The 26,748-nt window shown below is 50.5% G+C and overlaps 1 protein-coding gene across 2 annotated transcripts in view; it reads right to left on the bottom strand.

Annotated features, from left to right (window-relative positions):
• Window positions 1-26,748, bottom strand: part of IL17RD (interleukin 17 receptor D) — an 88,106-nt gene that overhangs the window by 9,368 nt on the left and 51,990 nt on the right. The window contains exons 6-10 of one of the 2 annotated variants that reach the window (XM_078872318.1): window positions 7,282-7,326; window positions 4,782-4,987; window positions 4,336-4,410; window positions 2,392-2,449; window positions 1,328-1,483 (exon numbers count right to left, since the gene is read on the bottom strand). In XM_078872318.1, coding sequence (XP_078728444.1) covers window positions 1,328-1,483; window positions 2,392-2,449; window positions 4,336-4,410; window positions 4,782-4,987; window positions 7,282-7,326 — 540 coding nt within the window. The remainder of the gene's footprint in view (window positions 1-1,327; window positions 1,484-2,391; window positions 2,450-4,335; window positions 4,411-4,781; window positions 4,988-7,281; window positions 7,327-26,748) is intronic. The other variant, XM_078872319.1, reaches the window with a different exon arrangement.

Below are 26,748 nucleotides of genomic sequence, written 5' to 3'. Positions count from 1 at the left end.
GGGAGAGTATGAGGAGAGAGTGATGGGGTAGCGATTGAGTGGATCGTCAGGAGGTAGAGACAGGAGAAAGGATAGAGAGTCATGGGAGAGTGAAAGGGTAGAGAGGGAGGGAAAGGTGTGGTAATGAGGGAAAAGCGGTAATGAAGAGAATGATATAAGAGTGGTGGATGAAGGTAGCGATGGCAGAGTGATGATGAAGGGAAAATGATGGAGGGAACGATAAAAGGGATGGAGAATGACAGGGAGTGGACAAAGATGGTTGGGCGAGGGGGGAGGGAACGTGAGAGAGAGAGAGAGAGGGAGAGAGGAAATGGCACGGGAGTAAAAAGGAAGGAGGCCACGGCAGGACGAGTGGTTCCCATTAGCCGCACATCTAACACCCGAGACCATTTACGTTTCATTGCACTGCACACGGTGCACAGGGCCGCCGCCGTGCGTCACGTCGCTAACCGGGGACACGTTTGCAAGCGCCCCGGCGCCACCGCTAAAGGCCTCGACGTGACCCAGCGCGCTTGTTACCGTCCCACGCCGCGCAAATTTGCAAAGAGCCGGCGGGGAGCACGGAAGGGATCGGCTCAAGAGCACGGATGGCGCTAGAAGGCGGCTTGTGGCTACGGTTAGGCGGCGTCGCGTTATTAATACGCGGCGTTCCGCGTGAGAGAGAGCGGCAGGGTCGTCTCTCGCGGAGAGACCGCGACGGACTGCGTCGATCGGTGAAGCCGTGAGAGAGTTGAAGTCCAGGAGTGAAACGAGCACACGGTCACCGGCCGGCGTTACTTGGACGACGACTAACGGCCAAAGACGTGAGCGAGCAGAGCACGCGGTTAGACCGACGCACTCATCGACGCGTTGGGGCACGTCGGTTAACCAACCGCCTGCTCTGCTCGTAGCGACCTTGCACTCCCTTGGTTTTTGACGTGAGAGAGAAAAATTAGGAATAGAAAACTAAACTAGGCAATTTTTATTTTACCAAGTAAGGCCCACTAAACCTTACCTGAGCACAAATCATAGCTCTGATTAGCACGGTTGGCTACATACGGCGCGAAAGAAGTTCAACATACATACAACGAAGCGGCTTATCACGTGCCAGATATTCTAAATGCACATTTCAGAATATGGAGGGAAAAACCACAGGACCCGGAGAAAAATCCACGCGACCACGGGGACAGAGAGAGAGAAACATGCAAACTCCAAATATACAGCAGCAGGCGTCAGGAATCGGGATCGAACCCACGACCTCCTGTATACCAGGCGAGGCAGTTAACATCTCATAGCCACCGCGATTTCAGTCTTCCCAAAAGATTATTTATTCCCCCCCCCCCCGCACCGTGATGTCCGGCGCGTGGCGGCGGCGGCGGCGTCTCACCCTGCGTGTTGCTGCGGCACACGAGCGTGAGGAACGTCGCCACGGCAGCGGCCGCCACGATGGGCACGGTGATGGCGATGGCGCGGAGAGGCCCGCTCCACGGGGAAGGCGCCGACACTGCACGCCCGCCGCGAGAGAGAGGACATTGTCATCGCCACCGTGGTCACACCGTCGTCATCGTCACACCATCATCGTCGTCGTCGTCACACCAAAGACATCGCGGTCGCTGCTGTCATTACAATTCATGTCCACTGTTATCGTTGCTCATCATTACTGTCACTGATATTATTATTCATAACAGAGGTTTTTTTGGGTTGGCTCGCGTAAGTATAAATGTGCCGCCACCCGACACAGGAAATTAGTTTTTATTATGTAAACAGAACGTGGCAATTCGTCACGAGTACACTACACCGGTGTGTTGAAGAGCAAATCCACAACATTTACAATCCGATTATGACATTTCGCCAGGAATGTTCTGTTTACGTGACAAACCTTACGAGTTGGCCGTGTTGGGTGGTGGCGGGCTTAACGACACATTTATAATTACACGATCTAGTCCAAAAAAAACCTATATTATGGATGATATTGGTCGCGAAAGCCTACGTGTTAAACATTATTATTATTACTGCTGCAGTATTTAGACTGTCCTTTCTCATCTCAGACATTACATCAATATGCTTATTGTAAGAATCGTCAGATACATTTGGTGAGCATACGACTCTAAGCGAGTGAGACTGAGCAGCCTGATTTGCACACGTCTGTCCGTGTGTACGCATGCGTCTTTGTCCATTTGCAATATCGTGAAACCACCGTTCAAAATTTCGGTGACATTTTCGGTTTGTTCGGGATGACCGCTTCCCGATTGGGGTGCTTTGTCAGGTTGCACAGTAAAAAAATAATGTCACGGAAGAAAGGAAGTAAGCAGTTGCGGATGAACTGATGACGCTAAACGCAGCGCTCGCGTCAACAAAGCCCCCACCCCCCCACCACAAGGAGAGAGGCACAGAGGACCGCGAGGGCGTTACCGTGGGTGACGGTGAAGATGGCTCTTTTCCTCTGGGCATCCACGCTGTTCAGAGACACCTGGCGGAGGACATCGGAGCTGTCATCGTCCACCAGTAGCAACTCCGTGAAACTCGCTCTCACCTTGACTCAAAAGTGGAATACGGTCAGTCCTCGCACAACGCGTCGTCGCAACAACGCGGTTTCTGCAGCACTATTCGCACAATGCGGAGCGCCCCCCCTTCCCCCCCGTTGTTATAACGCGGATTCTGGGCGGTCCGTGATTAACTACTTTCGTGAGCTGCGCACCTGAGCGGAGTGATACAGTAACACGGCGGCGTACCCTACTCGTCCGCCGAGGTATTTTCCCCGCCGTGGGATGGCTGCAGGCTGATTGTAGAGTGCAAATGTAATTCAGTAAGCAGGAAATTCCTCGCTTAACGCCGTTATCGCTCGACGCGGCACTTTTTAAGAAAGCATCCACTACTACTGCAAAAACTTGACACGGCCCTCCTGAAAAAGGGTCACGAAAAGAGTGTTGTTTTCATCACGGGATTTGGATATAACGCGATGAATGTATCAGGGAACACATTTTTTTTTACAACGCGGGATGCGATTTGGCTATAACGCGATCGAGTGAATGGAACTCCGTCGCGCGAGTTGGAACAAGCGGTAGTGCGGCTGCCTCGGCGTAGTGTCATCGCATAAGGCGGCGGGATGCTGCTGGATGCTTCTCGACGAGACCCACGCGCATCGGTCTTTGTTCAGCCTACGTACGCACCTCACGTGTTGTCGCGGACTGTGCTTCACCCTACATTATATGTTATTTATTATAAAGCTCTTCGGGAACACAAATCTACCGGGCTATAGGAGAACGGACTGCACTCCCTCCTTCCCCTGGGGGGTCACCCTTGATCAAGAGCTTGGTGCTGGCTCAATGGGTCTTCTCCCCGGGGGATACCAACAATAAAATACACGAGATTTGGGATAAGCGAGAGGCTTCCCCGGGTAAACAAGCATCACCGCCAGTCACGGTTTGGGGGGTCACATTCCCGCACGAGTGCTGCATTACTTGTTACTTTCCACCCCCTGCCACCCCTCCCCAGTGAAACTACGAAACTCTTCTCTCTCTTATCGAGCAGTGCAAGGGCTGGGAAAAAAAAATCAAAGCCCGAGTTGACGACGACAAAGTGTCGAGCCAATATTAATAAAACCTGAACATCTGAAGAATTACATTGAAGCCGTCACCCCCACCTCCTTAAAGCCTCCTTCCGTTCCTCTCTTAAAGCCTCACCGCTTCTCCACTGCCCGTTCTGTTCCTCTCCCCTCCCTCCACCTCTCCACTTCTCCCGTCCCCATTCCTAACCCCTCCAATCGTGCTCAACCCATTCCTCATCCCTTGCCACGCCCCTGCCATCGAAATACTCTCTTTGTTGATACAGTTGTTTTTATTATATCGACAGCCTTCATCAGAGGCGCTCTATAAATATATATAAGCGAAAAAAAGATCACCAACTGTATTTCAAATTCCCCGGTGTCTTCAGGGTACCACAATGAAATTAAAGTCTTTCCCCCTATTCTCTGCTCTGATCAATGCCCAACGAGTCCACGCGTCTATCCATAGGACAACCACTGTTGACTTTCCCACAAAGTGGTACTCATTGTATAGGCCCCAGAAGGGATGGTGGACTGAGTAAACCAACTAGGCCCTCTAAACCTTGTTATACTCTAAACCTTATTTGAACTCTAAACCTTGTGACTGCAAGCTGCTCACTCTACAACCGAGCCACCTGACCGGGTTAGACGTTAACCCAAAATAGGACATTGTCTAATAAGGCAAAGCTAATGACGAAGGTGACGAGATTCATGTAATCGTAATTATCACATTGAGCTTGCACACCACTGCCAAAGCACTCCCGTAATTATTATATTTTCGCGATCAGAGGCGGATGTTTTGCGGTGGGTACCTCGATGACGTAAGTGGCTCCGGGCTGCAGGTTGCGCAGGCTGACCCAGCCGTAAGTGAAGTTTTTGTCCTTGGGCTGTGATCGGGGGGGGGGGGCAGGCAGAAGAGTGAACAATGAGGGCCTCCCCATAGCACCACAAACACGTGACCTTGATACACGACGTAACAAGACGACGTGTTTCTTTGTTTATACTGTTTTTTTTATTATGTTAATAGCCTTCATCGAAGCCAATCGACACATATAAACGAAAATAAGACCATCAATTGTACATGCTAATCGCACCTCCGATCAGCACGGTTGGCTACGTACGGCGGCGAAAGAAGATCAACGCAAATACGTACGACATGTCGGGCGACTCCAGGTGTCTACCACCACCACGAACAAAACTCCGGCCGTCGCTGCCGTTGCGACCACACTCCAGCCAGCCACCGCCGCTTGGCACTCACCACGCGCACGGCCGTCTTGTTCTCCGAGACAGGCGAGCAGGCGAGCAGGGCGGCCCCCAGCGGCGGCGCCGGAGCGGCGCACGCCTCGGGCCGCACGCCCGCGTACACCACGTACGACTCGACTCCGAACGACGGCGGCGCCAGGTCAAAGGTCACGTTCACGTCCGTGCCCTGCTGCGTCACGTTCACCGTCTTGGGGAACCAGTCTGCACGCGCGGGCATCAGAGGTCGCAAACGGGTTTTGATTCCTTACCCGTACCCGGCCGCACCAGGGTCGCAAACGGGTACCCGTACCCGGCCGTACCCGTACCCGTACCCTACCCGTACCTGGCCGGGTACGGGTAGGGTACGGATATAGGGGACCTGATTGCGACCTCTGGGATGAAGCCATGTTGCAGGCGCAGGTGGGTTGATTCTAGGAACTTGAATTGTGAGAAGAGACAAGACGTTGGGAAATGAGTGACAAACAGTTACTCACCAGTGACTCACGGTCTACCCGTACCCGGCCGCACCAGGGTCGCAAACGGGTACCCGTACCGTACCCGGCCGGGTACGGGTAGCCGGGTATCGGGTAGGGTACGGGTATCGGGTACCCGGTTGTGACCTCTGGCGGGAATGCTCAAGAGGAACACTCTTTACATTGAAAAATTCACGCCCACCGCTCCCCCCTGCCGCTACGCACGTTTGGCAAAACGTGCGTTTGTCTTTGGAATAATTTAATTCGCAGTGCAGAAGCCGGTGGGTAGTTGTCGGCCCAAAATGCAGAGTGCTCCGTTTTAACGTACATCCTGCGACAGGGATATTTGTCGCCCACCCCCCCCCAACTCCACCAATCTGTGTAATGTTACTATGTACGGTGGTGTGAACGTGTGTGTTGAGTGTTGACGGTGGGTCCACAGCTCCGGAGAGATTGGGAACCACGGCGCCGCGCTGCACGGCTCGCTGGAGAGGGCACTGTGAGAGTGCGAGCACTCGCATGACTTTTCAGGTTGACCCAGGACCATGGATGATTTAATTGGGCATTAAACTATTGTCCGACTGGGGTGGCAGTGGTTAGAACTCGTGACTTTGCACGGTTGGCTAGGTATGGTGTGAAATAAGTTCAACATACGCGCATAATTAATCAAGATGTTGGGAGTTCAAGTCGCAACAATTATTGTAATTAAAGATCCGTGCCGCGTACCATCTGTGTCAACGCAGGACGCTCCATGAAATGGAGCCTATACAACACAGCTCATTAGGTCCTTCCTGCTATGGAAATAAATAACATATATGAATAAATAAATAATCTGCCAAATCTTGGGGCCGTTAAGAAGACTGCCACTCTGTGGGCGGGAAGGCAACATTGCTTGTCTTATGGATGAACTTTCCTCGACCCATAGGAATGTGGAATTTCCACCACTTGCTTCAGATAATAAGCAGGAGATGTGCACAGCAGCATGCTCACTTGAACAAGAAACCGCTGTTTTGCTTTTAAAATAACATCTACCTTCGCAGCGAACGTTAACTTGTAATATGACTGTATTTTATACTCACAAAGGCGTTACACGTTCCCAGCGACAAAGAAAAACTGCCGTCAAATTTGACACCGCAAGCAAAGGAATACAAGGCCAACAGGGAAGCGTGAAGATACCAAAGGCATGCTGTCAAAACAACAAACCAAACATGCAAAGGGAAATAGCTAGCTGTAGTATTCCAAATCTAATTTTAGTGTCGGAAAACAGCCTTCGATTCAAGAATTGAGACTCGCACAGAGACCCATAGTTTGCAGTCCTTTGCACCGCACCTCCGATTAGCACAGCTGGCTATGTACGGTGCGAAAGAAGTTCAACACACGTACGTACGAAAGCCACATTGTGTTGTTTTTTTACACACCCAGGATCGTGAGCGCAAATTTCACAATTCATCAGCCAAAGAAATGTGTCTTGCTGCTCAAATCAGCAATGGGGGAGGCACTAATCTTGTGTTGGTGGCATATTCCCGTGGCAGGAGCACAGTTCCTCCAAAAAGACAACCATTGCCGACTCATAGCAAAAGCAAAAGAGCACTCACTATGTTGGTCCCCCGAGGGGCGATGGACTGAGTGGACCCCTGTCTGGGACTTGAAACGTTGCAACCTTATAACTTCTGGCCATGTTATAATTAAGAGAACCTCCGTGTAAAACAGAACCACGTGTAGTGTAGGAGGGAGCTGCAGCCAGTCGAATTGCAGGCAGCAAAAGAGGCCCTATTTAATCTTGATTTGAAGCTTTCGTGACTGCAGGAATCCATACTCTTTGGTTCTTTCGGTAAAGTCCAGCATAATCCAGCAGTGGAACTGAGGACGACCGCTTGTGTTGCGATCGAAACGTCGTGATTTATTCAATTGTATACCTACGTGACTTTGGCGAAATAACCAAAGGCCCTATTTAGTTATATTTGCCGATGCATTTCTTACGGGGGCGGCTGTGTGGTTCGCGCGACGCGCGTGTGGGAGCCGAAATGGTGCCCGCACACTCACCGTACATGCATTCGTTGTTTCCTTTCCCCACCACCTCCTCACAGGCTGCAAACAGACGGACAGAGAGAGAGAGACAGGGAGGAGAGCATCGTTAGACTGACTCGGTACGCAACAAACATTGCAGAGGCATGAGAAGGATTCACAAGTCCCGATCTCCATCGCCATGAGACTCTTGTTTTAATGGCCTCTCACCTGTTGACAATTAAAGTTTGTGTGTGTTGTGTGTATTGCATGAGGGCAGGAGTGTTGGCGTAGCTGTTAACACATTGCACTGCGAACCTTGTCACCTGGGTTTGATTCCCATCCATGGCTAATATCAGTGGAAATTGAACTTGGAACCGGTCATAGGTCTCCCACGGATGGACTCAGCTTTAAATGGGTACCTGATATTGCATGTAAACATAAGCACTGCGGAGACATAGGTGGTCAGCCGTGGCGATCGCCACACCCCCCCCCCCCACCCGTTGTGTGCTGTTCCAGCCTGAAATTGGTGCCCGCTAACAGTACTTGCGCCCCAGAATTCTGTTGAAGGCTACACAGGGGATCTTTGTCACTGCCGGAGTCATCAGGCGTGCGGCTTTTGGGGTTAAAGGTGGGTGAACAATCTTGCTCAAGCCTTGGCGACCAATGACAAAAAAAAATGCAACGAATAATAACATTTTTTTCACGATAACGAGGATGGTGGCCGTGTTGATGGTGGTGGCGATATAGTAATAGTGATGGTGGCGATGGTGGTGGTGGCGATGGTAGTGGTGGTGATGACATTGCCGCTTATGGCAGAGGAGTCGGTGACAATGACGATGATTATTCCAGTTTGCTTTTGGTAATACCATCATTGTGTTCTCCGGTGGAAGTGGTCATGCTACCCACAGAGTCACCAGGCATCGCACAAACTCCTGCCAGTACGAGCCGAATTTCAACGTGGGCAAGTTATCACAGCTCATGCGAAAATCACACATCCGGCTCTGCCACCATAACCTTGATTACCGTTTGCCGCCATCAACAATGTGGGCAAGCGTCAACTCAAAACGGATTCCCCCACCCTGCAGTGACCTGGAAATGCCACCACTGCCGATAGGCTGTGGTCGTTCTTGTACAAGAATTGTGCATAGCTCAAATAAAGTCGGAGTCGAAAACAATGTCGCTAAGGACTTCTGGATGAAAATTCACCCGCGTATTGTTTTTACATTCGTACCGCAAGCTTAATCTTGATTCGAAGCTTTCGTGACTGCAACGTAACGTTTTTACGAGCGTGTAAATATTATCCACTTTCGGGTCATTTCAGTAAGGCATTTTTTTTAAAAGGACCAGAATACATTCTTTTATCGAGCCCTCGTTCAGCATGAAATCTGATCATGCCCTACTCGTGCTAAATAAGGGGTTTGCTGGGTTTCATGGTTTAATAAAAAAAAATGTATTTATTTGTTCTGCCTTTCTTGAGATTGCACAATGAGATTACTCAAAGACAGAGCAAATACTTTAATAGAAGTGGGATATCAGGCACATCATCTGAGAGGAAGAAACTTTTAATCTGTTCAGCCAAAAAAAGCGGCGGCTGAAAAAACATAAAAAAATAATATCGAGCAGAATACTCGAGGGCAAGTAGAAATCCAACTCGGAAAGGAACACTCGACTTTAAAAGCAGCACGCAACACTGCTGAGTACTGCGATGACAGGAGACATATCCTCCTCCCCCCCCCCGCATGTATTTCCATCATTATTTCATACTGTTGCTTCATATCACTGAGAAACAATTCGCAACCGAGGATCGCCCAACGCAAAAAATATTTGGAACTTCTGCGAATGTCCCCCCGGTACCCGGACACAGAGAGAGAGTTTTTTTGTTTGGGTATTCAAAACAACGGAAAATGAAACCGACCGCACACAAACGAGGCACAGACTGCGATCTTTCCTGGTACAACCAGATTTCCAAGTTCCAACAGTTTGCGGCTTCCGCAGCTTTCCAACGGTTCCAAAAGTTATTAGGAGCGGCGGGGGGGTCGTATGACCTCGGCATTTCGTGCGACTGCAGCAGGTAAAAAAAAAATCCATCGCCAATTCCACCTGCCCAGGTGCTCATTTATCACCTCTCCCCACCGCATTCCGCCGAGGGGACGTGCACTCTGCCGTATCAGGCGAAGATCTCTGGTTGAGGGCTCTTGCCAGAGTCCAAACAACGCCACCCTCCCACCTCCTGCCGACACCGCCACGCACACACTCGCGCGCTCCTCCACACTCGACGCACGCATCTGCGGGCTCTGTGTATGCGCCTTTCCTAGTTCCTCGCCAGCCTCACGGCAATACCTCACGGGTACATAGCGCTCGCGTGTGTGCGAGTCTGTGGCTGTTGAGGAGGGCTCGTGAAGGACGCTACTGGTCAGTTGGAGGCAGTCGCCCTCCAACAACAACAGAGGGCAGAGGAGCCACGCTCACAACAATGAGCGGAGTACCGGGCGGCTATAATGCGACAAAAGCTGGCACAGTAGGGGGCACAGCTGGTGCATCTGCCAGCCATCTCAGTCAGTAAACCCATGGCACCTGGGTCTGTCCCGTCACCTTCTGTCAAAGAGCCTTTGACACGTCACGTGGCCTCAAAGTACACCTGGCCTGGCACAGGCACCGTGGCGACGTCACCTAGTGGCGAATGGCAGATATTGGTATCGGTTGGGGGGTATGGGAGTGGTAGTGTAGAACCCGGCGACCTAAATTCGCTTTCTACTTCGCAGTCAACATTGTGGCCCAACATCGGAACCATTCCTGGGCCTCCAAGTATCTGGCGTGGTGTGTAAACCTCAGCACTGGGGAGAGAAAGGCGACCGAGCGTGCTGCTGGCAACACCGCCTGTTCCCACGTCGTACCGGCCTTTCATACTCGACATCTGTGAAAGAGAGCTTCAAATCTCATCGGTTTCCGCCAGGATAGATAAAGGTTCTGATTCATAGCTGCTCGCCAAGGGCACTTGCACCAACGGCCTACGTAGCCTTCCTGGAAAATCTTTACCTTTATCTTTGTGTGTGTGTGGGTGCACACACTGGCGCCCGAGGGAGCGCCCCAAGCACACGACACCTCCGCTCACACGAGCAAAAATAATCCCTTAATGGGCAACTCCTGCGAGAGACCCCCACGCCAGACCACCTTTCATTCAGCCGGCGTCTGGAACAGCGCCACAATTAGCGAGGTCGCGTCCCCCTTCTCCCACACCCACCCAGGTGCACCCCTCGCATTCCACCTACCCTCCCGCTCGCGCGTCAATTCCCACCCCACGTTTCAAGCAAGCGGCTCATCCGCGGTGCGGCGGGTCCACGGTTGGACCGCCGCTCTATCGCTCACGCCAGCGTGCACGGCCGGCACGCGTCCTTGGAAGTCCAACCCCTGCAGATGCCGCACACTTCTGGAAAAAAGCGGTTCTAAAGCAACGAGTTTTCAATCCAGACTGAAAACTCCTTTCTTTAGAACTGTTTTGTGTACTTCTTTAGAACTGCTAGACTGAAAACTCCTTTCTTTAGAAGTGATTTTTGTGTTTAGTTTGTTGTCCTTGCTCCGCACCTCTGAGTAGCACGGTTGACGACGTATGGCATCAAAGAAGTTCAACGTACACGCACGCGACGGTCAAAGCTTCAGGCCATCAACTGTAACAATGCATTATGGAATTCAATGTGCAGGCTTATGCCTACGTTTGAGTGACGTGTAACATTGATTTGCGTTGCCGAGCTATTAAGCTGTCGCCATTGTGGTGGCGGTGATTGCAAATACAGTATTTTGAAGCTGTGCTTGTTAAAAAAAAAACACAGAACTGCTTTTGTATTTCTTCATAAGTGCTTTTTGTGTTTGTTGGCCTTCTCCCCCAGCATCTCCGATTAGCAACGGTTGCCTACGTACGGTGCGGAAGAAGTTTAAAGTACGTACACACACACTGCCCCCACAGTCCCGCGTGGCAAAAAAACCTGGGGAGTGGAAATGCTCAATGAAGCAAGCCCTGATCACCCCGAAAACTGCACTCTCGTTACAAGCGGCCACAGAAACGCACGCGCATCGTGGCAAAACGTACGAGCGTTACGACAAAACTGCTCTTAAATTTCGATTTATAGCTTTCGTGACTGCAGGGATTCATCTTCTTGGTTCTTTCGGTAAAGTCACGTAGAAGGGAAGTAATAAAATAATAAAAATAAAACATAATAAAATAATTCTTACGACGTTTCGGCCACAACGCAAGCAGCCGTCCTCAGGTGAAGACCAGCGTCTCCCCGACAGACCTGGTCTTCACCTGAGGACGGCTGCTTGCGTTGTGGCCGAAACGTCGTGAGAATTATTTTATTATGTTTTATTTTTATTATTTTATTACTTCCCTTCTACGTGACTTTACCGAAAGAACCAAGAAGATGAAAACTGCTCTTACCTCGCGGGGGCCCTTAAAGCGTTGGTGAGCACCAGGACTTTTTTTACAACCCAAGACACTTTACGAGAGTGGGGACCCCATTTTCGGGCTGTCCACCAGAAACATGCCACACTGTTGCTGCTGCTGCTATTTTACACGACGTGGAACGAATCGTTTTTTTTCCAATCCGTCATTAAGTTTTAGTCTCGAAGGAATACGCGCGCTTTGGTAGTGTTTTGCACGTGTTTGCGGATGTGATAAGCGTTCTTAAGTTGATAGCTATACGACTGCTAAACATGCAAATCACCTGCATTGCACCTGATCACCCGACCTCAGAGGTCAAGCGGCGTTGGAGACTAGACACTGCTTAAATAGGCGACCTCCATGCATACAGCAGGTGTTATAGGCTGTTGCGGAGCAATGTCGTGGGCAGAATACAGTGAAAGAAAATCCACTGTTGCACGATATTAACGTCTATGCTTTTTGCCCTCACCCACCTGCACTGACCAGCATGGTGAAGTATGACCAGCATGGTGAAGTATGACCAGCATGGTGAAGTATGACCAGCATGGTGAAGTATGATCAGCATGAGGAGGCCCCTCATCCAGCGGTGGATTGACAAAAATACCGATTAGCACGGTTGGCTACGTACGGTGCGAAAAAAACTTTTACATGCAACATATGGCAGTGCAACCAATCTCATGGCGCAACATCAAAAGCAGGGCAACGTCTCTGTATCCCAGCACCAAGCCTTGCTGCGTCACCACCAACGAGACCCACATTTCCCGTCTCTCGAAGCCGCATTGAGAATCCTGATGTGCGTTGTAAAAAGAAAAAGTCGCCGCCAATTAATTAGTTCGAAAACGAACGGTCAACTTTTCACGTTTTTTTTTCTTATCGAAATGTTTTGTTTCTTCTCTAGAAAACCCCCCAGCCAGCCAGCCACCCAACCACCCACCCGGAGAGACCCAGGGGGTAAAAATCGACGTGCGCCGACACGAGAGGTTAAAGAAACGCACGCGGCGTTTCCCACAGACTCGCGGACTTGCACTTGAATGGCACTCGCCCTCCTCCTCCCCGTCCCCGTCCCCGGGTTCCCGTGGCCCCGTGGCGTCCAGCGCCGGCTATTCTGCCTCCTCGTTATTACTCGGCCGTGCGCGCGACGGCCAGGGCTTGTTCCTACAAAGGTGCGGGCCAGCGGAGGGACCTAATCCCGTCAAGCCAACAAAGATGGCCCGCAGCTCCAGCTTAACTGCGCCCCTCTTTTCAGCGTAAATCTTTTGTGACCCTCTGCCTCTGCTGATTTAAAAAAAAAAAATCTACCCAGCTCCTTCTTCCCTCCCCCCACCCACCTCCCGCTGCCTTACCGCCTCCTCCTGCACACCAACCACAAACCCAAACCCTTCTTTCTACCCTCCCATCAACGTCCTTCCCCTCCACCTCTCCTCCTTGCACACACAAACCTCCTGGGTTGTTTTCAATCCATTTATTGCGACCAACTGCCAGGCAACTGCCAGGCGGAGGCCCGGTCGTTGTGGCAACGCGTCTCGGCCCAATGGCCTGGCCTAGCCCCATCACAGGGAGGGCCCCCCCGGGAGGGCCCCCCCCCCCCCCACCCTGGCCTGGCTGAATGGGCCCCACCGCTACTTACGGCCATTACTAAGGATTTGGCAGAAGCGCACGGAGGCTCAGAGGGCCTGACTAAAGAAGCCCTAACAAGACCAGGGGACAAAAGCGTGTGCCGGCATCACGGAGCTATACAAAACACCGGGACGATTTGTACTGGAAGCACTTGTTCAGAGAAGGGATGCATATTGCCAAGGTTCCGTAGTGGGCAGTGGATTGTTGTACAAACCACCGCGTGTTGTTTTCGCCCCCCCCCTCCCACCCCATTAACTTGCCATGCTCCGAAGCGACAAACTCTGCTTGGAAAATTCAACGCGAGTTTGTTTGATGCAACCATCCAGATATATTTCTCTTTGTTCTATGTTAAACTAGATTAGGGGCAGTAAAACTAAAATATACACAAAGACCCACAATTACTACTGTGTGCTTGTCGGTGCCCTTGTAATGACTTTCCAAGATGCGGCGCTGTTAGAAGTTCTCGTTATTATTATATTTTTACGTAGTAATCCTTCAACAAAGTGGAGTGGTGGTAAAGTGTTTAACGCACTATACTTATAAAACAAGCCGGCAACGATGTGTGTACCGACCAGCGTGGTGTATTATGGTCAAACAACCCCCATGAGCGGACACAAATAGGTCAATATGGCAATTAATAACATTACCCCAAAAAATCCATGGCTACATTAAACTTTAGGCCTTTAAATTATTAACAAATAACCAGAAAAGAAGGAAACACCTAAACATCTAAACCATTTTCCAGAAATTGTTTTTGTGGAGCCACATTGAGGAGCTAGGCCCCAAAAGAGCCTCATGGCTCAAGTAGCGCGGAGACTCTGGCAATGGCTCGGGTGCCGTTTCTTGAGACAGAACCGGGCCCTCCCTGCACCGTTTCTTGAGTCGCAATGGGCCCTCTCCCTGTGCTGTTTCTTGAGTCACAACGGGCCCTCTCCCTGTGCCGTTTCTTGAGTCACAATGGGCCCTCCCTGTGCCGTTTCTTGAGTCACAATGGGCCCTCTCCCTGTGCTGTTTCTTGAGTCACAATGGGCCCTCTCTCCCTGTGCTGTTTCTTGAGTCACAATGGGCCCTCTCTCCCTGTGCCATTTCTTGAGTCACAATGGGCCCTCTCTCCCTGTGCCGTTTCTTGAGTCACAATGGGCCCTCTCCCTGTGCCGTTTCTTGAGTCACAATGGGCCCTCTCTCCCTGTGCCGTTTCTTGAGTCACAACAGGCCCTCTCTCCCTGTGCCGTTTCTTGAGTCACAATGGGCCCTCTCCCTGTGCCATTTCTTGAGTCACAATGGGCCCTCTCTCCCTGTGCCGTTTCTTGAGTCACAATGGGCCCTCTACCTGTGCCGTTTCTTGAGTCACAACGGGCCCTCTCTCCCTGTGCCGTTTCTCGAGTCACAATGGGCCCTCTCCCTGTGCCGTTTCTTGAGTCACAATGGGCCCTCTCCCTGTGCCGTTTCTTGAGCCACAACCGGGCCCTCCCCGAGCCACAACTGGGCCCTCCCTGAGCCACAACTGGGCTCTCCCTGTGCCAGAACCTCTCGGTTGCCAGTGGTCGTGAAAAACGAGGCTATCGTCCGCTCACTGTAAATTCTACTCTCCGGGGGGGGGGGGGGGGGTGCCACGTGCCCCCCCAATGATCCGATCGAAATCCCTAAATTCGATCGGATCATTCGGGGTTTATTAGTTATAAATCGGAATTTTGCGACCCCCACTGCCACTGTGTAGCATGTTATTATGTGCCAGGGACTCTATGAGATGATGGGACAATAGTCTGAGTCCATAATTGGCAATAATTAACGGCAAAGCAGTTATAAGTGACTCAGAATTGTGCGCAGTTGCGTATACAGTACACGACTTCCCTGAAGGCAAACACCTTCAGCGAGCGTGATGCCGATCACACGCAGTTCGAATTCGACCCTCGATCGATGGCTGCACCATCGCCGCACACGCGAATAAAAAGCAAGGGTCAAGTCCTTACTTACTAACAACTCCTCTATAATTTTCCATTGCTGGAGGGGTTGCCCCCCCTACCTGAAACACCTGGCTCCGCCATTGCTCGACAGCCAATAATCGAGGTCCGAATGCCACCTCGCTCGGATTACGGCGAACTGGAGAGTTTACCAGAGGGGCTCTGCATTTCCCCTTTTTCTTTGCTTATTTATTTCTTTCTTCCATTCGGCAGAGCACTCACAACTCTTTAGCCCAAGTTTGGTATTTACCTACTCACCTTCAGAATTCCCAATTTAGTGATGTTTCTAATGATGGTCGGGACAATCGAGGGATGGGATGAGCGGTGGTGTAGTGGTTAGCGTACTATGTTATGAACCACGCGAAATTAGTTTGATTCCAGGCCACAGCTAACATGAAGTTGTCTTGCGCCCCCCCCCCTCCACCTCCATAAAACTCGTGATGAGCAGCATAGTGAAGTATGGTCAAATAACCCCCACAACTGATGAGGCATGGGGAGGCCTTCATGCTAGCAGACGACTGACAAGGGACCGTCAATTATTCTTAATTTAACAACATACGATGAAGAAACATTACGGCGAATCAAGTGAATGCACCGCGAGCGGGATTTGCAAAGGGTGCGAACATCGAACGTGAGCGTGATGTGTGGTCATGGACAACAACAAAAAAAAGAAGCCTGCAAACAAAGGAACAAAGGCTTTTGGTCATGGTGGATGAACGAGCCTCATTTTGTCTTGTAAAGAGGAATACGGCTCAACTGTCGACCCACTCCTTTTGCGGTCGGCGCGGCAAAACCAACCAAATTCGCCGGGAGGACTTTCACTTTTTGACAAAATGAGTGCAGGGATGGCGGCAGTCTCTCGCTCACTCGGCTTACTTCTTGTAAAGCGCACGGCGCAAGGGGCCCTTCGCTGAGGCGCCCCAATGGCTTCTGCACCCGAAAGCGGGCACGCGTGAAAGAGCGGGGTCACATGCCCCAGGGCTGGGGGTCACCCTGCAGGAAAATAAGGGTCACTCGGTGGCACGTAAAGACACGCCGGGGCCACGGAGGGTAACTTGTCTTGGTATAAGGTCGCGCGCTACGGCGCAAGGTCAATTTGCAGGGCGCGAAGGCCTCAACACCGGAGCTTCAAGGTCACCCAGGGAAAATAAAGGTCACACACGTACGGCAAAAGCAGGATATTAGAACTTGTGTTAAAACCCAGTTTTCATAGGTGGTCACCGACCTGCTCCAGGCTCGGTGACCATTGAACCCATAACAGAGCTTAGCGGGAGGTGGGGAAAAAGATGATTGCCCCCAATCCCCTCTCTATTGGTCACGCGGATTTGCATTTACAGACGACCTTGCTCTGCCAAACTCAAGCAGCCACCCCTTCAATGACGTTGAGCCCACCTTGAATGGAGGGAGCAAAACACGACGGAGGGGAGATCTCTGGACTATGGAGGCTCAAAAACCAAACCACCACGAAACAACGGTCACTGCATTTCATCTCGCTAACCGGAACGCTGAAGGCACCGTGAAAGTCACCTTCTGCGGCCAGCGATGTTGCGACGCGACTCCACTCTGACCTATCGCGGAGCGAAGCTTGACCGTGCCCCTCAACTGGCCGCTAAGACCAGGGGGGGGGGGGGTCAGTGTGGTCACAGAAAGCCGGCAAAGCACAATCTGGGGAGTGTCGGACGTCGGTGCTACGGACGTCGGCCATGGCCCCCCTTGTCGTGGGCGCTCCGGAGCCGAGCGCTGTGCAGCTCCGGCACGAACCACAAGTAGCCACCTTCCACTCTGTTGGTGTCTACAAGTAGCCACGCTCCACTCTGTTGGGTGTTCAACTCAACGCTGCATTGCAGAGGTGCATGGCTGGAACCCTCAAGCCGACCCCAACACTCTGGATTCCCGTGTTTTAAATATCTACATTTAAATGAAGACGGGCCGGCTAAAACGTCGAGATCTCTCTTTCCTCTGAGTTAAGCTAAAAGAGCCCTGCTGATATTATATTTTCTAGATTTGTAAAATGCTAAATCTGTTTTTCGCTGTGGAAAAATACACGTCACTTCTTGTAGATAAGAGCCAAAGCCGATGCTCGCAACATCCGTTTCCTCAGCGAGGTCTCTACTCGAACGAGTGTTGCAGACAAGCCAGGGAGATGTGGGAAGAGTCCATGTGAGTTGCATTTCTGGTCCACCAGGGAGGCAGATCCGTGGACAGATTTGTGTGCGTGCGTAATGAGGGCACCGGAATTGGGGAAGGAGTTCGGAAGTCTGCTTCGCTCATCAGGGATCTGGAAAGGACATTCAACCGTGGGTGGGTTTCACTGTCCGCTGGCACGGTCCCATGTGGTGTGCGCCCGTGTGCGCGTCTACGTCTCTGTGTACGCACATGTGCGTACGTGCGTGCGTGCGTGCGTGCGTGCGTCCGTCAGTGCGCGTGTGTACAAGTGCTCGCTAACGACACTGGGCCCAACAGCCATGAAACGGCAACACGCGGGATCTGTGCCTTCATGTCCAAGTGCCTGCACGTGCGAGCGTATCTGCGTGCATTTGTGTGTTGCGTGTATTTGTGCACGCAAGCGTGTGTGACCGGGACGCTTCTGAAAAAGAGCTGTAGAGCTCAGTGGGCCTTACATGGAAAGACAAAAAAAGTTGAGTTTAAACGGACGTCCCTCCGTACCCCTGGTAAAGATGTTGCAAGATTCGCTGCTTTCTTTCACTGCGTGCTTATCCAGAACTAAATTACCCACCTGCAAATTGACCATAAATGCCTCCTATTTAAAAAAAAAAGACTGCTGCTGCTACAGACAATGCTGGCCTGCCTGTACTGGCTTGGCTGCAATGAGACACCTTGTGAGTACGCATGAAAGAGACACACTCACACTCACACACGGCAGACGCAAAACAACTGCACGCGTCTTTAGAAAGGGGAGTTACTCGGGGGATTTCGCTGCCGGCCAGACAGGCTAGATTAGCAAAAAATTACAAAATTACGTCTTTTTTTTACGCATCAAAGTTTTAGGGGTAATTAACGTACGTTATAACACGCACTGTCTGTGCACATCCCATTGGATAAGAAAAAAATACGCAGCAGTCGCTCGCTAAAACCTCACGCCACACTTTTAGGTGGTTTTAACAAAACCCATCTGCTGTGGTGATAATCCAAGGGCAGGAGCGATTCGATTCAATTATCGGTTGTTTTGTTTGTTTTTTGTCTTACAAAAAGTTGAGGGATTGCCTTGGTAGTGGAGCACAATCACAGCAAAAAAAAACATCACCACGATCGTCATTACCAGTGCCTTGCAACGGATGTATATACATGAGGCTGATGTTTCTGGCAAATGGGCCCTCATACTGAGCACATAAATTACGTGCTCTAAAGAATGGCCACTGCCAAAAAACGTTGCCCATTATATTTTTCTGTTACGGCCACGGCGTTATTGCCGAATGCGTTGAGTTTCGGTGTAACCCAGGTCCGCCCTTGCAAAAAGAGGCGATTGGCGTTTCGTGAGTCACAATGGGTGTGTAGGGCAGTGGTGAGCAAACCTCCATCCCGTGGTGCCCCTCATGGAGGCCTAGTCTAGGTGTCTCCAGGGTGATGCGTGGGCCATGGTCGGTGCACAAGCACCATGTCGAGTTTGCGGCCACTGGGGTGAAGGAGGGCTGCTCACGTGACCCGCTGACTCATCTGGATTGCTAATCATTGTTCTACACTATACACTACACTATACACTACACTATACTACACTATAGACTACACTATACACTACACTACACTCTACACTACACTCTACACACTACACTACACACTACACTACACACTACACACAATACTACATACTACACTATACACTACACGCGCTTAACAATACACTATACACTGCACACAATGCTACACTACACGTGCTTTACACTACACTATACACGACACCTGTGGTGGGTAACCTACGTCCCGTGGAGCGCCTCGTGGTGGCCCTGGGGTCTAGGTGTGTCTAGGGGTGATGATGTGTGGGGCTATGGTTAGCACGATGTCGAGCTTGCGGCACCCACAAGGGTGAAGGAGGGCGGCTCGTATGGCCCACCGACTCGTTTGGGGGTTGCCCATCAGCGGTGTATCGCGTTCACTGGTCAGATACCGGACGCTGACCGACTGACGTTTTGTAGTCGGGGGAGAGATGGCAGTCACACCAAACTCAAGTCTACTTCCACCAAACGAGCCTCGTGCATGTTGATGCCCAGCTGTTAAAAGACGCACACCGTCAGACGCCCCCCCAGCCACAACTTCAGAACGACGTGACGCCACATTTAACGACGTACCGCCAAATTTAACGAACGACAAAGCGAGCGCGCAGTTTAAGCGTTTTTCGCGAGAGCGCCACTTTTCAGAATATTCCAGCCAGGCCCCCCCTCCTCGCCAAGGAAACCGGGCCACGATTGGAAATCCAAAAAAAAAGCTACAAAAATTAAAGTACAACTCGAGTGTTGACCCCTGTAGTATCTGTGTCCTGTCTACTGTGACCAGCTCCCCCACTCTCCCGGCACCCATTAAAAGGCCGCGCTTAACCCACCCACTTGATCTAAACTTCGTGCAAACTCCTGGAGTGGCGGCGGCGTGCAGCTTTCTCTGGCTGCCGTCGTTCATCGACTGTCCCACCACTTTGGGCAGTGCCTGCAAACACTCCCGCATTTCCTCTCCTCCATCTCTCTTCACTCTCCCCTCCCTCCTCCTCCCCTGCAAGGAGACCCGACTGAAGTATACTTACCCGCACCCCTGACCGTACGTGGTGGCGGTGTACCCCCCGCCCCGACCCAGCCCCTCTGCCATCAAACACCACCCCACCTCCCACCTCTCACCGATCCTCTCATCTCGCCCCAACATTAACCCCAGGGTGACCTCCTGTTTACGGCCGCACGCACGCACGTGGAGGTGGGGGTGCGTGCGTGTGAATGGCAGACTTGGGGGCACCTAGGCCTAATCTGATCCTCAAGAAAGCCGTAAAATTTGAGTTCATAGCTACAGCTCACCAGGGGGCCCGTGTCACAAATGTGGGACGCGTTTTATTGGCGCCATTCAGCCTCGTGATTGGAGGCTTTGTGCTCACTCGACGGAAGGAAAATTAGACAGACACGGAGGTTCAGCAAGAGTCACGGAGGGTCAACATCTCCCTCCCCCCGTCACCACTCCCTGACAAGTCCTGAGCCAGCGGTGGAAACTCCACATTTCTATGCCCGAGGCCATCCTCTACATCGAACCCCCCCCCCCCCCCCACTGTCGACTGCCCACAATGCGGTTTTCCATCCTGGCCACGTGTTGCTCGTCTTACCCAGCCCTGGAGGGATGATGGACTGAGTTGACCCTTGGCTGGGACGGTCTCGTGACAACGGGTCCCCCCCGTTGTTGCTTTCACCGACGCAGAATAATCCCCAAACCCCGAGATGTATAACCAATTACACATTGGCCCGCGAAAGTAACATAACCCATGCGGTGAACAAAGGTTAGGCAAGATCAAAGTTATTCGCAGAGAACATAGTGCCCCCCCCCCCCCCCACATTGCCCACCGCAACCCTCCTGTCGTCAAGAACACAAATCGGGGCTCGGTGTGGTTGCCGTGCGACACATGCCATGAAGCAACATCAAAAATTGCCGGCGCGGTGTCTCAGCGGTAGAGGAAAGTGACCGGCAACTGGAAACTATTAGCACGGTTGGCTACGTACGGTGCGAAAGAGGTTCAAAATACACACGTACAGATATTTTTATTTGACGAGGTAAGGCCCACCAAGCTATGTAGCTCTTTTTCAGAAGCGACCTGGCTGTCACAAATGCTAGCTCAACGAAGTGGCTTGGCGGGTGGACATTTATAGCAGCCAAATGCTGTAAAAAAATATGCTGTAAACGCGTGATGTTGATTCTAAATGTGGAGAAAAATACACGTGACCACGGGGAGAGAGAGAGACACGCAAACTCCAAATTAGCAGGCATCAGCGTCGGGATCGAACCCACGACCTCGTGTATACCAGGCATCTCACCGCCATGGTTGGATGCGAGCTCAAATCCTGGTTGGGGAGTTTACCCGACCTATCATCCCCTCGGTTGAGGGTCGATAAAATTGATACAACTTTTGGACGACCGCCGTGGAGGAGGCTGACGAAGCTTCACAACTCCCGTGACCTCCGGGACCTCGCAATGGAGGTGGTGCAATAACCACGTGGGGATCACCGGGCTCGCTTGAGTATTAACAAATGTTTGTGTTGTGTCGGCCACTGGGAGCAGAAAGTCGCAGCTTCGTCCCCCTCACCCATTGCCTCTCCCTCGAAAATAAAGGCTGTTTTGGTGCCAGCCATAAACTTTTAATGCCACCTAAGGCATTCAGAGGCAACTAAATTTGGTGGGGACTTTAATGATCTTTGTAAAAAGGCTGCAGGCCAAGCACTTTTATTTAATAGCGTCAATAAAAAGCCATTCCAGTTGTTTTTGTGTTTGCTGCGGGTTTCAGGGCTGGCCTCTTAACGGTGTCAGGAAGCGCAGTGTTTACCGTACACACGAATGGCACCATCGCTCTTTACCAACACACACACACACAGACGTATACAAACACACACACACACCAAGACGTATACACACTCACAGCCACGTTGGGTCCCATTTATAACCAGGGGAAATTAGTCGCCCGAAATCAAAACCGTGGTGTTTTTAACGTAAATAACTTGTGTATCTTACAGTTTTAACATTTTACGGACACTACTGGAGCATTGTGCTGTGATTATGCATTGGTTTTATTGCAGGCGTCCTGATTTTAACTGTCTGTGATTGGATGGAATCTATCACGTGCAGTTTATGCAGAATTAAAACGTATTCACGGCATCCTAAGTGCATTTATTTGACAAGTTACAACAGACGTGTACACTTTTAGACTCTTTGTGAGCAATGTAATTTTTGTTAGAAGAACGTGTCCACATTTTTCCATCATAGTTATTTACAAATACAAATGAAGTAAAACAACACTTGTTTAAAAAAAACCTTAACTGGAAAGCGGGTAACACACACACACATGGACACATATATAAATTGTGCAAATGATATTATTTCATGGGCACGATCCCAAAGCGTCTATCGCGAATGTAAACATTGATTTTAAATCGATGAATCGTTGTACATCTATACGGTCGCATCTTTAAGCCACATGGGATATCAAGGCACCAAACTAAATTTCTAACAATGACGTGCGACTTAAATGGATTTAGCCGACGGCGACAGATGCGTGCGCGCACATGAAGACTCACAAACGCACGCACACGCGAGTGTACACTCAACTCATGTGCCACATTGCCAACGGAGCGTTTCCCAATCATGCCCCAATGTCATTATAGGGTCAAACGAAACCTTCGCTTTGAACCGAATTAACGTCAGGAAGCAGGTTGACGCAATCTGCCGCATCGTCCTCGCCATCGCCTCCCCCCAAAATGATTAAAAGCACAGCACGGGTTCGCGCGAGCGAGTCAGCGGCAGCGAAGTTGGAAGCTTCTGCAGATTTCTGCAGATCCGCAAGTCGTCTCCCTTTCTCTCTCTCTCCCCCCCCTGCTAAGGCCCTGTTAGTGTGCGATTCGCGCGGGGCAGCGGCACACAAAAACGGCTCTCCCAAGCGAGACAGCCCCCAAATAAACCTCAGGAGACAATCCTAAAGAAAAGGTCCCGAGGCGTGGAGGCGCAGGGGTGTGGAGGAGGGAGCTCTTCAGTCACGCACCACCACCCCTCGCAAACGACGCTTTGGGGAGCCCCGGCACTCCATGGCAAACCACAGAACACCATGGGCGAACCACGCCACATTATTGCAAACCACTGTACACCATGGTACCATTGCACACCATGGAAAAGCACTGCACACCATGGCTAACCACGGCAACTCCATGGTAAACCACGGGCACATTATTGCAAACCACTGTACATCATGGTACCATTGCACGCCATGGTAAACCACTGCACATCATGGCTAACCACGTCAACTCCATGGCTAACCACGGCAACTCCATGGCTAACCACGGCAACTCCATGGCAAACCACTGCACATCATGGCTAACCACGGCACACCATGGCTAACCACGGCACATCATGGCTAACCACGGCAACTCCATGGCAAACCACTGCACATCATGGCTAACCACGGCAACTCCATGGCAAACCACTGCACATCATGGCTAACCACGGCACATCATGGCTAACCACGGCACATCATGGCTAACCACGGCAACTCCATGGCAAACCACTGCACATCATGGCTAACCACGGCACACCATGGCTAACCACGGCAACTCCATGGCAAACCACTGCACATCATGGCTAACCACGGCACATCATGGCTAACCACGGCACATCATGGCTAACCACGGCAACTCCATGGCAAACCACTGCACATCATGGCAAACCACTGCACATCATGGCTAACCACAGAACACCATGGAAAATCACGGGCACATTATTGCAAACCACTGTACATCATGGTAAACCCCCGCACTCCCTGCCGAGCACACGTTACGGCCGCCCGTCCGGCTGACGGAACCGCACACAAGCTCGTGCGTCAATTCGTGGCGTTTGCGGCCACTTTAGGGGTGGAGCGATGCATCCATGAATCGAGTTAGCATCAACGTACGCTCGTCGCGCATTTGTAAAAAAAATTATCGATTCCTAGAAATGTGTCGTGATTCTTAAATCGCCAATAAGGATTCGCGAAAATGGTTGTGGAATCACCGCGAGGGGGTGAACTTGGTCACGACGTGACATTTATTTCAGAGCACAAACACGACCGAGGCACATCAGGTGCAAACTTCTCCCAGGTCTACCTTGCGAAAGCCGAGGCGGAACCTCAACAGGTTCCCACGTGGTCGAGATAAAAAGACGTGGAACTGCAGCAACAATACAAGAGACGCCTAAGCACGCATTCCCCAATGCGCCCGGCCGGGTGCCAACAACTTCGTGCGCGGTCTTGGGTGCAAAAAAAATGTAAATAAAAAATGTTCCGGCTTTGCAGTTCGTTCGCCAACGTGTCCGTTATTGTCAAGGGTACCGGGGTGCGACACACAATGGTCGGCCGGCTAAGAAAAACGCCAGGGGGCCTTTTGGTGGGCAGTGAGCGTGCGGGGACAGCATGAGCAATGTTCCCATAGAAAGGGTCACGGTTTAAAAAGAGAAAATCCTCAGACTTAAGAGCAGCAGGGTGTGCACACCAGTTAGTGGTCGGGCCCGTAAGCCGACAAAAATGTACAAGTCTGCGGGGGGAAATGATAGAAATTAGATGGAAATTAACCGACGCTGGCAAATGATTTAAAAAAACCATTTCCTCAACACGACCAAGCAAAGCAGCCAAGACAACGGCGGGCAAAAATCGTCCCAAAAAATTAAGTCAAACGCAGAAATTATACCCGACAAATGAACGGTCAATTAAGTTCATGACAAATTAAATGTTACTGTCTGGCCAATTACTGTACACGACTGGCCTGTTCCCCACCAGAAGTGAAGCGAGAAAAATAATCGCAGGGGTTGCACCTCCACCGGTACGACCGGTGATGTTCGCAGGTTTTTTCCGGTAAAGTCACGTAGGTAAAAAAAAATGTAATTAATAAAAGTTAAATAAAAATTAAATAAAAATCACGACGTTTCGGAAGCAACACAAGCCTCCGTCTTCAGGTGGAACAGTCACAGCACGATAGCTGTACCAAGTGCTGTAACTGTTCCACCTAAAGACGGAGGCTTGTGTTGCTTCCGAAACGTCGTGATTTTTATTTTATTTTACTTTTATTAATTTTAATTTTTTTACCTACGTGACTTTACCGGAAAAAACCTAAGAATATGAATCCTTGCAGTCACGAAAGCTTCAAATCTACGACGGGTAATCTTCGCAGGTTACGGCGAAGAAGCGTTTATCGGGCAACAGATTATTTTTACTCTTACAAAACAGTGTGCTGCTGGCTGCAGAAGTCCAAGATTAAAAGTTCATACTCTCAGGTTTTTTCGGTAAAGTCACGTAGGTAAAAAAATAAAATTAAAAGTTAATAAAAGTAATAATGGAAATAAAATAAAATAATAAAAATCACGACATTTCGGAGGCCAACACAAGTCTCCGTCATCAGGTTGGACCGTCACAGCTAAAATTACTGCATTTAGCACCTGATGACGGAGACTTGTGTTGCCTCCGAAACGTCGTGATTTATTATTTTATTTTATTTCCATTATTACTTTTATTAACTTTTAATTTTACTTTTTACCTACGTGACTTTACCGAAAAAACCTTAGAGTATGAATCCTTGCAGTCACGAAAGCTTCAAATCTAGAATAAAAAGTTAAGCGTGCTTCTCCCTGTGCCTAATCTGCCGCTGCCCGTAAAGGACGGCTACCCAAAGGAAAATAAATGCAACACAATTAAAAAGGTTCTGGCCCTGGCAAGAAAAACACAAGTCAATCAACGGGTCATTCGAGGGGCCTTTCGAACTGTACGCAGAGAGAGCTTTCACCTCGGCTCAATGTGAATCTATTTCCACCAAACGGATGAAAAACACACACACGCAGTCTTGTATATTTGTAGCAGCCTCTATATAAATGTATTTGAAGTAAAATAGATTTCTTAAAACTCGGCACGAGCGGAAGAAGGAGCCCAAAAACATTTCGAGTCGAACCATGCGAAAAATGTAAACTTACGTCCGTCTGAAACGAGCGCGGTGGGCATTCATAACCAACGTGTAATTGCGTTCTCGGACAGAAACACGGTTCAGCTGAAGTAGAGGCCCCACGGTAAGATTAACAGCCGAAATTTTGTGTATTTTCGCGGCATGGCAAAAATATACCACGAGTCAACTCACGCGTGCGCTCGCAATCAATCAGACTGGCGGAGGCATGCGAAGGACCCGGGGTACATTTTTTTGCTGCGAACACACAAACCTCCAGGTCACCGAATGAGATTCGTTACGAGCGAATCATCAAAATAACATCTTAATTTATTAAAGCGAAGAAATAACAGAAAGGGTCGCTGCAGCGAACGAGGAGGGTGGAGTGGGAGGGGTGATGTACGGTATTGTGAGCGATGGAAAAATGTCTTTTGTTTACCGTACTCGGCCGGGGCAAAGTTTAAAACAACTGTCTCGAGCCGTGAGCGAAGAGAAAAAACGTTGCGAGCGTGGCCTGCATCAGAGAAGATTAGTGGCTTCAGGAATGCAGTAATTTTAGACCTAAATTACGGGCAAACTGCTCCCAGAACCCTCGCTCAACTTAAAATGCCACGGTTCTTCTGCCCCACATTTTGCCCCTGCCTCCCTGGAACAATCCCCCTTCCCCCCCCCCCACCCCTGGAACAAAAAAATTATCTCAATCATTTTTTTTCTCCTGACCACAACGATGTTTGGCCAGCAGATGCCGAGATGTTAAAAATCTGAATGGGGGGGGGGGGGTGGTTACATTTCGTTTTTCAAATCCAAAAAACGAGGGATGGAAACATTAGTTTCATCGGTGTGTACTGGT

Source organism: Lampetra fluviatilis, chromosome 34 (genome assembly GCF_964198595.1).
Source record: "Lampetra fluviatilis chromosome 34, kcLamFluv1.1, whole genome shotgun sequence".
In the NCBI taxonomy this organism is placed as follows: Eukaryota; Metazoa; Chordata; class Hyperoartia; order Petromyzontiformes; family Petromyzontidae; genus Lampetra; species Lampetra fluviatilis.
This window is presented reverse-complemented; position numbering and strand designations above follow the sequence as displayed.